Consider the following 13,442-nt stretch of genomic DNA (forward strand, 5'->3'; position numbering starts at 1 on the left):
ACTGGGCAGTTAGCTGGGTCGAGCTGGCGGTCTCTACACCAGGAAGTGAAAAGCTTCCACTTCAAGGCGTACAGTTTCCTCGTGGAGGGAGCTCTGGATTGGAGGATGGTCTCAACAACCTCAGTTGAGAGACCGGAAGCTACTAGTTGTGCCCCCTCAGGGGCCACAGCCATAACTTCCACAGCTCCGGGCGGGGGTGAAATATCGTGCCCTCCGCCTGTGAGAGGAGGTCCCTCCTGACGGGAATCTCCCATGGAGAGCCGTCGAGAAGGGAAATCAGGTCCGAGAACCATACTCGGCCCGGCCAGAACGGGGCTACTAACAGTAAGCGGACTCCGTCCTGGCGCACTCTCTCCAGAACTCCTGGGAGCAGAGCGATCGGGGGAAAGGCGTACAGGCGAAGCCTCGGCCACGTCTGTACCATGGCATCCAGCCCCAGTGGAGCTGGATGAGTCAGAGAGAACCAGAGGGGACATTGCGATGTCTTCTGAGTCGCAAACAAGTCCACCTGAGCCTGGCCAAAAATACTCCATATCTGCCTCACCACCTCGGGGTGAAGCATCCATTCCCCGGGCCTCGGCCCCTGCCTCGACAGGATGTCTGCTACCACATTGAGATGCCCAGGAATGTGCATCGCTCTCAGCGAGAGGAGCCTCTCCTGGGACCACACAAGGATCTGGTGTGCCAATTTGTATAAACGGCGCGAGCGCAGACCTCCCTGGTGGTTTATGTATGAGACCACCGCTGTGTTGTCGGTGCGCACCAACACATGGTGACCTCTTAGGTCTGGGAGAAAGAGTTTCAGAACTCGAAACATGGCCAGCATCTCCAGACAATTGATATGCCAAGTCAGATGGCGACCACTCCACAGACCGCGGGCAGGGTGGCCACTCATGACCGCACCCCAACCGGTGAGGGATGCATCTGTCGCTAGCGTCACGCGGCGACAAAGAGCTCCCAGCACCGGGCCCTGAGACAAGAACCAAGGTTTCCTCCACATGTCTAAGGCACGTAGGTACCTCCGCGTGACCTTGAGCATGCGAAGCGGGTTTCCCCTCGGGGAGAACCCCCTGGTCTTGAGCCACCACTGTAGGGGTCTCATGTACAGCAGGCCAAGAGTTAACACGTTGGACGCAGCTGTCATCAGCCCAAGCAGTCTGGAACTGCTTGACAGTGAGTGACCGGCCTTCTCTTACTCTCGCGACTGAGGTGAGGATCGACTCGATCCGAGCAGGAGACAAACGTGCCTGCATCGTGGTCGAATCCCACACCACGCCCAGATAGGTGGTTCTCTGTAATGGAGAAAGCACACTCTTCTTGGCGTTTAGTCTTAACCCCAACTCTCTCATGTGAGCGAGAACAACATCTCGATGTCGAACCGCTATCTGCTCTGAATGAGCTAAAATCAACCAATCGTCGATGTAGTTGAGTATGCGGATGCCCTGGAGTCGCAACGGAGCCAGAGCAGCATCCACACACTTCGTGAAAGTACGGGGTGAGAGTGCAAGGCCGAAAGGAAGAACACGATATTGGTACGCTTTGCCCCCAAAAACGAACCTCAGGAACTTCCTGTGATGAGGAAGGATGGAGATATGGAAATACGCGTCTTTCAGATCGATCGTGACAAACCAGTCCTCGGACCTGATCTGAGACACGACTTGCTTGAGTGTGAGCATTCTGAACTTCAGTCGCATGACTGAGCGGTTCAATAGGCGCAGATCTAAAATGGGACGCAGCCCCCCATCCTTCTTCGGAACAATGAAGTAACGGCTGTAGAACCCGGAGTCTATCTCGTGCTGAGGGACCACCTCGATGGCCTCCTTCCTTAAGAGAGTAACTACTTCTTGTTCTAATACCAGAGCCTGCTCGGGACCCACTAGCGTGGGGGTGACCCCGTTGAATCGAGGCGGACGAGAACCGAACTGGATTCCGTAGCCTCTTTCTACAGTACGCAGGACCCATTGAGATACATTTGGCAGTAGCTTCCACGCTGCTAAATAATCTACTAAGGGAATCAGTCTCTCGAGACTGATTTCTGGTGTGCCCAGAACGGCTAGTTCGGTGCCTTGAAGCGTCTGCACGCCGACAGGGGACAACCGAACTAGCTGCTCTGGGGACCTCCGCAGAGGCCGCGAGCCTCTCAGTGCCGCTACGTTGCCGGGCGGTAACTGACAGATATGCTCGCTGGAGACCGCTGCGCCCTGGAACACGGGCAGGGTTGGCAGAACGATCTCCCGAGGGCACTGGGGGGAGATGGGCACCGTGTAATGCGGTGTGACCCTCTCTGCCCCAGAAGGGCCTGCCCTCGCTAGTCCTACACTCAAATAGTAAGGACCGTTTGGTCTAGGACCTCTTCGCCTGAAGGACGGTCCGCAGATCCGGCTTAGGCTTCGAGGCCCCCAACCCAGAGCGCTGCTTCTGCCTCCGGTCCCGACGCGGGGGAACACGGGTGGCAACGCTCTGTTTTTGCGTCTCCCTATGTGAGGAGCTGGTACGCGGTGGGGACTGCTGCCGCCCAGCAGCCCCCGGAGCTGAAATACGGCGAGGAAGGCACCGCTGAAACTCCGCCGCTTGTTTTCGAGCCTCCTGGTCCCTGTCGACGACTGAATTGACAGCGTCGGCGAACAGGCCAGAAGGCGCAAGCGGGGCGTCGAGGAGGAAGACCCTGTCTTTTTCTTTCATATCCGACAGGGTTAACCACAAATGCCTCTCTGCTGTCACCATAGCTGCCATCAGCGGTTCTCCTTAACTCTGCGATATTATCAGAGCTAAGCTCCGACAGCTAGCTAGTGTCTGTTCAACCCGGGGCATCGCCTTATAGCCACCCTCAGTTAGCCCTGCCACATTTCCATAATAATCTGAGGCAGGGATGAATAGGCGGGCCGAAAAAGGCCTGGCCCTATTATCATGAGATCACGTTGGGCTGTCACGTGATGAACGAACGACTCAAACCCGAAGACTCGAGAGATGAACTAATCAATTCTCTTTCTGGCTCAGACTGCATTGGTTAAGTTTATGGGTCTGTCACGTAATGAACGAACAACTCAAATCTGAAGACTTGTCAGATAAGAGGTTAGGTGAGCTAATCATAGACTGAAGACCCAGGTAAACAATTAATTAATCTTTTCTGTTTCTTATAGCAGTTTTGTATTGTTTGTAGTGTGATCAACGTTTGCGTAAGTAGTAGACGTGTTAGGGAAGTAACACGTAACATTTTAATTATATTTTGCTAAAATGAACGGAATGACTCGAAAAAAGATTAGTTCATTTTGCTGAACGAGACTCAAAGGTCAGAGTCCGTAAAATGATCTGAACTTCCCATCACTAGCACGTTCTTCTGTTCTGGGAAAAAAACAAACACTCTTTTAGCACCACTCAGTGGACATTTCACATCGAATATGTCACGAATCGTACATGGCGGTACGTATTTTGCGTCTTGCAAAAACGTTCCCACAGGTACGTTTTCGTCATGAGATCAGGCTCAATGTTAATGGCCAATTTATTTATTTATGCTCTGTTGAGTTGAGTTTGAATTGAATCAAATCAATTGAGTGAATGATTCAGTGATTCACTCATGATTCACACAGTAGCTGAACTCGGAATAGCATAATACTCTTACTATTTGTGCCATATAAATATACGAAGACAGTAAGTGATCACACTGCAATTTAATATGGTTGTATGGAAAACATCATAATTTAATTTTTGATAATAACTTAATTGAAATTTTCACTGTAATATTTACTACAAATCAGGGGCTGTTTTCTGCAGTCCTTCAGAGAAATACGCAGATTCCCTATAGCGTGCAAAAGACATTTTCACAAAATGCTCACATTTAAATTAATATATTATACACATCTCTTTGTTTGGGCTGTGTTGACAAATTTATGTTTTGTAAAAGTTACATATTTTGTCTTCAAAATGGTGAAAGACCAAAAGGTAGTCACAGACTGTGATGATACATTCATGCAGTATTTATGACAATTTTTTAATGTAAAAAAGGAGTGTTTCTGCTACTGAGGGAGTGACTATAAATGTAACTTTTTTTTCTCTTCTGATTGTGGTAATCCATATTATATCCATATTGTAGGATAAGGGTAAGATGATAGAAAATACAGTTTGTACAGCATAAAAACCATTACGTCTATTGAATTTCCCCATAAAACATGGAAACCAGTGTGTGTGTGTGTGTGTGTGTGTGTGTGTTATTTTTATTCTTATAACAATATTAGATTTGCAATATTCATGTCATATGTCAAACTCCACTAGTATTCATTTTAAATCATGTGCTGCTTTTGTGATGGGCTGAGCACCTGTCTTCAGATCATTTGAAATCAGTCACTTAAAATTAGGCAGCTGCATATAGGCAAGAGGGATTGGATCAGAACAAATGTGTCATCTTTCTTTTTTTTCACCAGTGACTAAGCTGCAAAGGGGTGTGTCCTAAACAAAGAACTATTATTTTTTGTCTTTTTGTGAAACACTTAACATCAGATAATATTTCACAAAAGCAACTCTAAATTTACTCCTTTCTTCTACTCTTCACCTTGCTTTGTATTAAAGGTATTACAGTTTCACTTGGAAAAAGAACTGAAAGTGATGCTCATGGTTTTGACCATTTATAATAGACAACGTAACCTGTTTTTGTTAATATATCTTTGTATTTCCAGCAGATTTCAGTGATGGTGTTCTGATCACTCAATGGCTGAAGTATATATCCAGTCTTCCAGGCTCTTCAGTTGAAATGCACTGTTACCAGAATGATACAAACTATGACTACAAATACTGGTACAGACAAATAACAGGAGAACAACCAGTGCTTATTGGGAGCTACATTGTTAACTCTGGCTCGAATGAGAAGGAGTTTGAGACCGGCTTCATAATGTCAGGTACAGAGAAAAAGAAATGGACCCTGAAAGTGGATGTTAAGGAGGGGATTGATGCTGTGTATCTGTGTGCTGCTAGTTTACACGGAATAAAGGGCATTAAATTATACAACAAAAACTCTTTGGATGGCAACCTGCAATCACACCTGCCTCAACCACAAATAAATGAACCCATCTATACAAACAAGTCAGTAGAACAAGAGAACTTGCGCAAACAGATTTCATTAATGACAAGTATAAACTCCTCCCTTCCACCAAAAACACATTTGCATCAAGGTCTCGATGATATTGTACAGTATATACAGTAGGGGGAGATACGACTATTTATTTAATCAAGTTTTTTCTCTCATTTCTTTAGCACAGTGTCATACACTCTCTCTTGTCACATTATTTTTTGCTGCATAACCAGAGTTTTTGTACACTGTTTTAGAAGGATGTTTGAAGGTGCATTTGGACTCTGCATATTTTTCTTATTGTACATAGGTAAGATGCCCTTCAGTTATTACTCTTTATCATGTTTGTTATTGTCATTTCCTTTGAAACAGAATATCTCTCAAAGCCTATTTTTATTTATTTATTTTTGTTCACAGGTATGGGGAGATGTGTGAACGTTCAACAAAACCTGACTCCCTTATTATTTAACAAGAATGATATGGCAGAGATAATGTGTATATATGATGACAGTGGCAAGCCAAACATGTTATGGTATCAGCAGAAGGATACAGCCATGGCCTTAATCGTGTTAAGTTATGGTGCTGGAAGTGACCATATCTATGAGGATGGATTTAAAGGCCGGTTTGAACTGAAAAGAACAGATACGCTGAACGGAGTTCTGAAAATCTCTGATCTCAGTCAGTCAGACTCTGCTGTTTATTACTGTGCTGTCAGTATGCACAGTGCTGTAGTCTTTATTGCCTGCCTGACTAAAAACCAAACCACCAGGCATACAGGAAATACACAAAAAGGCAGTCTAACATTTGTGAGATTCAGTTGTGACAGTAATGAAAAGACTTGTTGCAGCATTTAATTTCTACATGAAAAAAATGAATAAAAAATGTGTATGTCCTATCAGTGTTTAATAGAAAACACAATCAGATATAAGCTTTGCTCCAAAACTGAGTACAGGACCTAACCAGACAGCCTTTTAAAGCATGTGTGCTGGCCAACTTAACGTATCCTTCACAGATAATGCAATACCAGAATGCATTGCAACAATATCTGTGAAACATCCAAGATGTGGATGGAGTAAAGAGAAATGTTGCCAGTAAATACTTATATTTGATGCAACATATCAATACATTAATTAAGCAATATATCACCCTAGCAAGAGAGTTCTTGCAGCCTACTATAGGTAATCATATACAGCAGGTAATATACGTAAACTAACATTTTAGAATGTTGATGACTACTTTTGTTGTTGTTTGTTTTGTTTATGCTCCATCAACAAAAATAGTTCAATTCATATCCACAGTGAAATATCCTGTTGTGCTGTGCATCTCCAAGCAACACACAGTAGTGGCGTTCTGAATGAACAAATTGGTTGAGTGAATGATTCACTGATTCACTGATTCACTCATAAAGGCGTATGGAAATTACTTATTTTGACTTCAAAAATGGTGACATTTACCAAAAGGCAATGACTTTGTACCTACTTATAATTTGCACCCACAATAATTGTGTAAAAATATATTTGCCATGGTTTCCCATTTACCTGTAAGTAAGTTTACCCTGCTATAGTATACAACCACGTTCCAAACGTCATTGTGAAAAAGGGCCCATATTTAAGGGTGTGCTATTTTTAATCACATTACAATATTCACTTAAAACATGCTGATGTTGAACTCCACTAGTATCCGTTGTGAATCATGCACTGTTTTTGCTGTGAGCCGAGTTGCTGTCTTTATTTGAAATCAATCTCTTAAAAGAAGGCAGTTGCTTATGTAGGCAAGAGCTTTTGGAACAGATCAAAAGTGCCCTCTTTTTTCCACCAATGACTAAGCAACAAAGGGGTGTGGCTTCATAATATATGAAGTACTATTTTTTATTTTTTTTGGAATTAACTGAACATCAGAGAACATTTCACAAAAAGCAACTCTAAATGGACTCATTTCTTCTCCTATGCACATTGCTTTGTCTAAAAGGTATTACATTTTAACTTTAAATAAGAACTGACAGTGATCTTCATGGTTTAGAATAAATGTACTGTAGATTTCTAATGAAAAACATATCCTGTTCATTACTATATCTTTGTATTTCCAGCAGATTTCAGTGACGGTGTTCTGATCACTCAATGGCCGAAGTACATATCCAGTCTAACAGGCTCCTCAGTTGAAATGCACTGTTACCAGAATGATACAAACTATGACTACAAATACTGGTACAGACAAATAAAAGGAGAGCTAGTGCTTGTTGGGAGCTACATTGTTAACTCTGGCTCGATTGAGAAGGATTTTGAAAGTGGCTTTACAGTGTCAAGTACAGAGAAGAAGAAATGGACCCTGAAAGTGAATATTACGGACGGGATTGATGCTGTGTATCTGTGTGCTGCTAGTTTACACAGTGAATAAACGCTAATAAATTGTACAACAAAAACCCTTTGGATGGCAACCTGCAATCACACCTGCCTCAACCACAAATAAATAAACCCATATCTTTACAGACAAGTCAGCAGAACCTTACAACTCGCAAATACAACTGCATTAATCATGTTACACTCCTCCCTTCCACCAAAAACACTTTCACACAAAGGTCTCGTTGATATGATACAGTCAGTAGGGGGAGATGTGACTGTCTATTTTAATGTACAGGTATTCCTCTCTTTCTCTGTCTATACTAAAGTCTTGTACTCTCTCTCACTTGTCAGATTATTTTTGCTGTGTGCACGACCAGAGTATTTTTAATGCTGTTTTAGAAGGATGTTTAGAGCTGCATATGGACTGTGCATTTATTTCTTATTATATATAGGTAAGATGTCCTTTGACAGCAGATTGATCACATTAGTATAACTATATATCAATTATGTTATTGGTCTTTGCTTTTAAAGAGAATATCTCTTAAAACCTATATTTTTTATAGATTTTATTGATTTTTTTCACAGGGATGGTGCGATGTGTGACCGTTCAACAGAACCCGACATCCATGTTAGCCAACAAGAATAAAATTGCAGTGATAAAGTGTAGTCATGATGACAATAACATGGATTACATGCAATGGTATCAGCAGAAGGATACAGCCATGGTCTTGATCGTGTTCAGTTACGGTGCTACAGGTGACCCCAACTATGAGGATGAATTTAAAGACCGGTTTAAATTGGAAAGAACAGAAACACTGAATGGAGTTCTGAAAATCTCTGATCTCAGTCAGTCAGACTCTGCTGTTTATTACTGTGCTGTCAGTATGCACAGTGCTGTAGTCTTTATTACCTGCCTGACTAAAAACCAAACCACCAGATAAACAGGAAATGCAATACATACAAAAGAGGAATCTAACTTCTGTGAGTTTCTTTCTTTTTTTCAGGTTTTAATTTCTACAAAAAACAAAGATTTTTGTACTTTCTATCAGTTTTTAATAGAAAACACAATCAGATATTAGCTTTCCTCCAAAACTAGTAAAAACCTACCTAGACAACCTTTTAAGGCATCATGTGTGCTGGCCAAATTTTACAGTAACACATGCTTCACAGATAAAGCAATACCAGAATGCATTGCAACAATATCTGTGAAACATCCAAGATGGTGGATGCAATCGAGAGAAATATTGCCAATAAATACTTACATTTCTTGCAACAAAAACCAAGTCAAATCCACAGCAAAATATTCTGTTGTGTTGTGCATCTCCATGCAACACATAGTAATGGGTTCTGAATGAATGAATTGGTTGAGCGAATTATTATATATAATGAGCCAGGCACATTTCCAAATAGCTCGAGTTCCAGTGATTGCCCTGCATTTTCATTTATGGAAAACATCAGAACTGACTTTTTGAAAATAACTTTACTCCGATTTTCACTGTAATAAATACTACAAATTTGGGGATATTTTTTTGTAGTCCTTCAGGGAAATGTGCCACACCTGTGACATACAGTAGATTCCTTAGCTTGTGTGTTCAACCAAGTGGTAAAATACATTTTCACGAAAGACTGACATTTAAATTGATTTATTATTGATTTGAAATTTACCCAAAAGTGATGACTTTGTGTCTGTTAATAATGATTATGCTAGTAATGATTTGTACTTTGTAAAATTTGTAATTTGTAATAGTGAAAAAAAAAATATATATATTTTAGACATGGTTTCCCATTTACCTGTATGTAAGTTTACCCTGCTATAGTATACAACCACATTTACAACAAATGAAAAGGGTCCAGATTTATGTGTGTGTTATTTTTATTCTCACTACAGTATTAGCTTTGCAACAAGCTATTGTTAAACTTCACTAGTATCCGTTAAATCGTGCAGTGTTTGTTGTGGTGAGCTGAGTTGCTGTCCTTATTTGAAATTATTCACTTAAAAGAAGTCAGCTGCTGACGCTTTTGGAGCAGAACAAAAGTGTCCTCTTTTTTTCCACCAATGGCTAAGCAACAAAGGGGTGTGGCTTCATAATACAGTATATGAACTACTATTTTTTTTCTTTGTTTTTTGTAATTAACTGAACATCAGAGAACATTTCACAAAAAACAACTCTAAATGGACTCCTTTCTTCTCCTATTCACATTGCTTTGTCTAAAAGGTATTAAACTTTAACTTGGAATAAGAAATGACAGTACTCGTGGCTTTGAGTAAATGTCCATTTATAATGAAAAATATTTCCTGTTTTTGTTCATTTATCTTTGTATTTCCAGCTGTTTTTAGTGATGGTGTTCTGATCACTCAATGGCCGAAGCACATATCCAGTCTTCCAGGCTCTTCAGTTGAAATGCACTGTTACCAGAATGATACAGACTATGACTACAAATACTGGTACAGACAAATAAAAGGAGAGCTAGTGCTTGTTGGGAGCTACCTTGTTGCTTCTTCCACTAATGAGAAAGGTTTTGAAACCAATTTCACAGTGTCAAGTACAGAGACTAAGAAATGGACCCTGAAAGTGGATGTTAAGGAGGGGATTGATGCTGTGTATCTGTGTGCTGCTAGTTTACACAGTGAATAAATAACAACAAATTGTGCAACAAAAACTGCAATAACAACCTGCAATCACACCTGCCTCAACCACAAATAAATAAACCCATATCTGTGCAAACAAGTCAGCAGAACCTGACAACTTGCACATACAAATGCATTAATCATGTTACACTCCTCCCTTCACATAATGCTTGCAAATGTGATACAGTCAGTAGGGGGAGATACAACTGTTTATTTTAATGTACAAGTTTTCCTCTCTCTCTGTCCATACTAAAGTCTCATACACTCTCTATCATCACATTATTTTTGCTGTGTGCATAACCAGAGTATTTTTAACGCTGTTGTAGAAGGATGTTTAGAGCTGCATATGGACTGTGCATTTATTTCTTATTATATACAGGTAAGATGTCCTTTGACCGCAGATTGATCAAATTATTATAATTGATCATATTTGTTATTTTTCTTTGCTTTGAAAGAGAATATCTCTTAAAACCTTTTTTTTTTTTGTTCACAGGCATGGTGAAATGTGTGAATGTTCAACAGAACCCAACACCCATATTAGCCAGCACGAATAAAATGGCAGAGATAAAGTGTAGTTATGATGACAGTAGCAAGCCTTACATGTTATGGTATCAGCAGAAAGATACAGCCATGGCCTTGATCGTGTTAAGTTATGGTGCTACAGGTGACCCCAACTATGAGGATGAATTTAAAGACCGGTTTAAATTGGAAAGAACAGAAACACTGAATGGAGTTCTGAAAATCTCTGATCTCAGTCAGTCAGACTCTGCTGTTTATTTCTGTGCTGTCAGTATGCACAGTGCTGTAGTCTTTATTACCTGCCTGACTAAAAACTAAACCACCAGATAAACAGGAAATACACACACACACAACAAAAGCAATTCATCGTCTATATTTTAAAGGGTGTAATCTCTATATTTAAACAACTCTCTGTCATTGTTTAATAGATGACACAATCCTAGAAATATATACAAGCTTTGTTACAAAACTTGGTAAGCTTTGTTAGAAAACTTAGGCCCTGTCCACATGAACGCAGTTATTTTTTAAAACAGCAGCTTTTTCTACGCGGTTTGGCCAAACATTTTTGAAAACGCCTGCCAGGGTGAAGATTTTCAAAAACTGTTGCAGTGTTATCGTGTAGACAGCGAAACCGGAGGTTTTGGCTTGTGACGTCGGAGCCTGCGCTGTTATCTCCGCCTACTGGAAACTTTTTCAGGCTTCTGATTGGCCAACATGGCTTTACGGTTGAGATTATATCGCCACCTGTTGGTTTGGCATGCTCTTGACAGTGCTTCATAGCATGCGTTTGCGTTTTCATGTGGAGATTTGTTTAAAAACGGAAGAAGGAAAAACTTCGTTTTAAAAAATACCCGTGTACGAGTGAACATGGCCTTAGTAAATGTCACACCCATGGACCTTTTTGTTGTGTTTTCTTCCCTCATGTGTTCATTGACCTAGTTTCTGTCTCCACTTGATTGTGTCATTCTGTTCACCTGTGTTGAGTAAATTAAGCCTTTAGTCCAGGGATCCTCAAATCTGGCCCACGAGATCCACTTTCCTGCAGAGTTTAGCTCTAACCCTAATCAAACACACCTGAGCATGCTAATCAATGTCTTCAGGATCATTAGAAAATCACAGGTAGGTGAGTTTGATCAGGGTTGGAGCTAAACTCTGCAGCGCATTGGCCCTCCAGGGCAAGATTTGAGGAACCCTGCTTTAGTCCCTCATTTGCCTGTGTATACGTTTCCCTGTTTTTGTGCCTAATAAGACACCTAATTTTAGCCAAATTATAAGCTTGCATGTGTCCTTCAATGATACTGCAATCCCAAAATGTATTACAACAAGCTCAGAAACATCCAAGATGGTAGATGGAGTTGAGAAAATGATTGACAATGAATGCTTACATTTAAAACAACACCAAAACATGTTGATAAAAACAGTTAAGCAACATCATAAAAAATAGAGTTCTCCTGCTGCCTTGTGCCGCAGGTAATCACAATCATATTGATTTTTTTTTTTTTTTTTGGTAAAACAACAAATTGTGAATGCAATATTGCTGTTATACAACAGTCCAACTGAACATGAAGTTAATACTGAGTAACATTAGACACGTTTTTTGCTCTTCCAATGAAAAAAGCTACAAGTCACATTAAGCTACAGCAAAATGTGCCATAGTGACCAACAAACATAGTGCCAATCCTGAATGAAACAATCAGTTGAGTGAATTATTCAGTGACTCACTTACATTGTTGAAATAACACACTACTCTTATTATTTCTGTTATGTAAAATATAAGAGAAATAGAAAGACTAGTATGCTGCTACTGGTTTAAATTCAACCAGTCACTTGTTTCTGAATGAATCAGCATACAAATATGTTAAATGAACTGCACAAATAGGTTTAATGAATGATTCCATGACTCATTCATAAAGACAGCCACTTGACCCCATATCAGTGTAACTTCTCTCTTCTTTATTTCTGCTAGAAAGTTGTAGAATTGTAATATTTGTTACCTTTGTGTTCTAAATATCATAAATCTGAATATTTGTGTGTACTATGTATCATTTATTCTCATTACAGAAGTAGAGCATTTGAAATCAGTCACTTAAAAGATTCTTGATAAGATATTCACTCAGAAGGCAGCTGCCTACATAGGCAAGAGGTTTTGTAACAGAAGAATAGTGTGACCTTTTTTTCCACCAATGATTAAGGAACATAGGGGTGTGGCTTATGGAAATAACAACTACTTTGTGTAGTTTGTCTTTGTGTAATCAACTGAACATAAGAAAATAAACTCTAAATGGACTCCTTTCTTCTCCTATTCACATTGCTTTATCTAAAAGGTATTATTTTAACTTTGAAAAACTGGCAGTGATTCCATTTTCTTCATGTTGACCAAATGTGGATTTCTGATAGACGACATAACCTGTTTTTGTTTTTGTATTTCCAGCAGATTTCAGTGATGGTGTTCTGATCACTCAGTGGCCAAATTACATATCCAGTCTTCCAGGCTCTTCAGTTAAAATGCACTGTTACCAGAATGATACAGACTATGACTACAAATACTGGTACAGACAAATAAAAGGTGAAGGACCAGTGCTTATTGGGAGCTACAATTTTAACTCTCCCACTAATGAGAAGGGTTTTGAGACTGGCTTCACAATGTCAGGTACAGAGACAAAGAAATGGACCCTGACGGTTGATGTTAAGGAGGGGATTGATGCTGTGTATCTGTGTGCTGCTAGTTTACACAGTGAATAAATGATAATAAACTATAAGACAAAAATTTTGATATAATAATTGATATAAATAAATGAACCCATATCTTTCCAGACAAGTCAGTAGAACAAGAGAACCTGCACATTCAGATTTCATAATGATGATATACTCCTCCCTTCCACCAAAAAAAAAAAAA

The 13,442-nt window shown here is 40.3% G+C and overlaps 1 protein-coding gene across 1 annotated transcript in view; it reads left to right on the plus strand.

Moving 5' to 3' along the window:
• The window catches only part of LOC107721945 (uncharacterized), a 47,688-nt gene that overhangs the window by 5,839 nt on the left and 28,407 nt on the right, over positions 1-13,442 (plus strand). Inside the window, exons 3-4 of the mRNA XM_016530176.1 lie at positions 4,674-4,889; positions 9,727-10,026. Coding sequence (XP_016385662.1) covers positions 4,674-4,889; positions 9,727-10,026 — 516 coding nt within the window. The remainder of the gene's footprint in view (positions 1-4,673; positions 4,890-9,726; positions 10,027-13,442) is intronic.

The sequence above is a fragment of the Sinocyclocheilus rhinocerous genome, unplaced genomic scaffold (assembly GCF_001515625.1).
Source record: "Sinocyclocheilus rhinocerous isolate Xijiao unplaced genomic scaffold, SAMN03320098_v1.1 scaffold2109, whole genome shotgun sequence".
In the NCBI taxonomy this organism is placed as follows: domain Eukaryota; kingdom Metazoa; phylum Chordata; class Actinopteri; order Cypriniformes; family Cyprinidae; genus Sinocyclocheilus; species Sinocyclocheilus rhinocerous.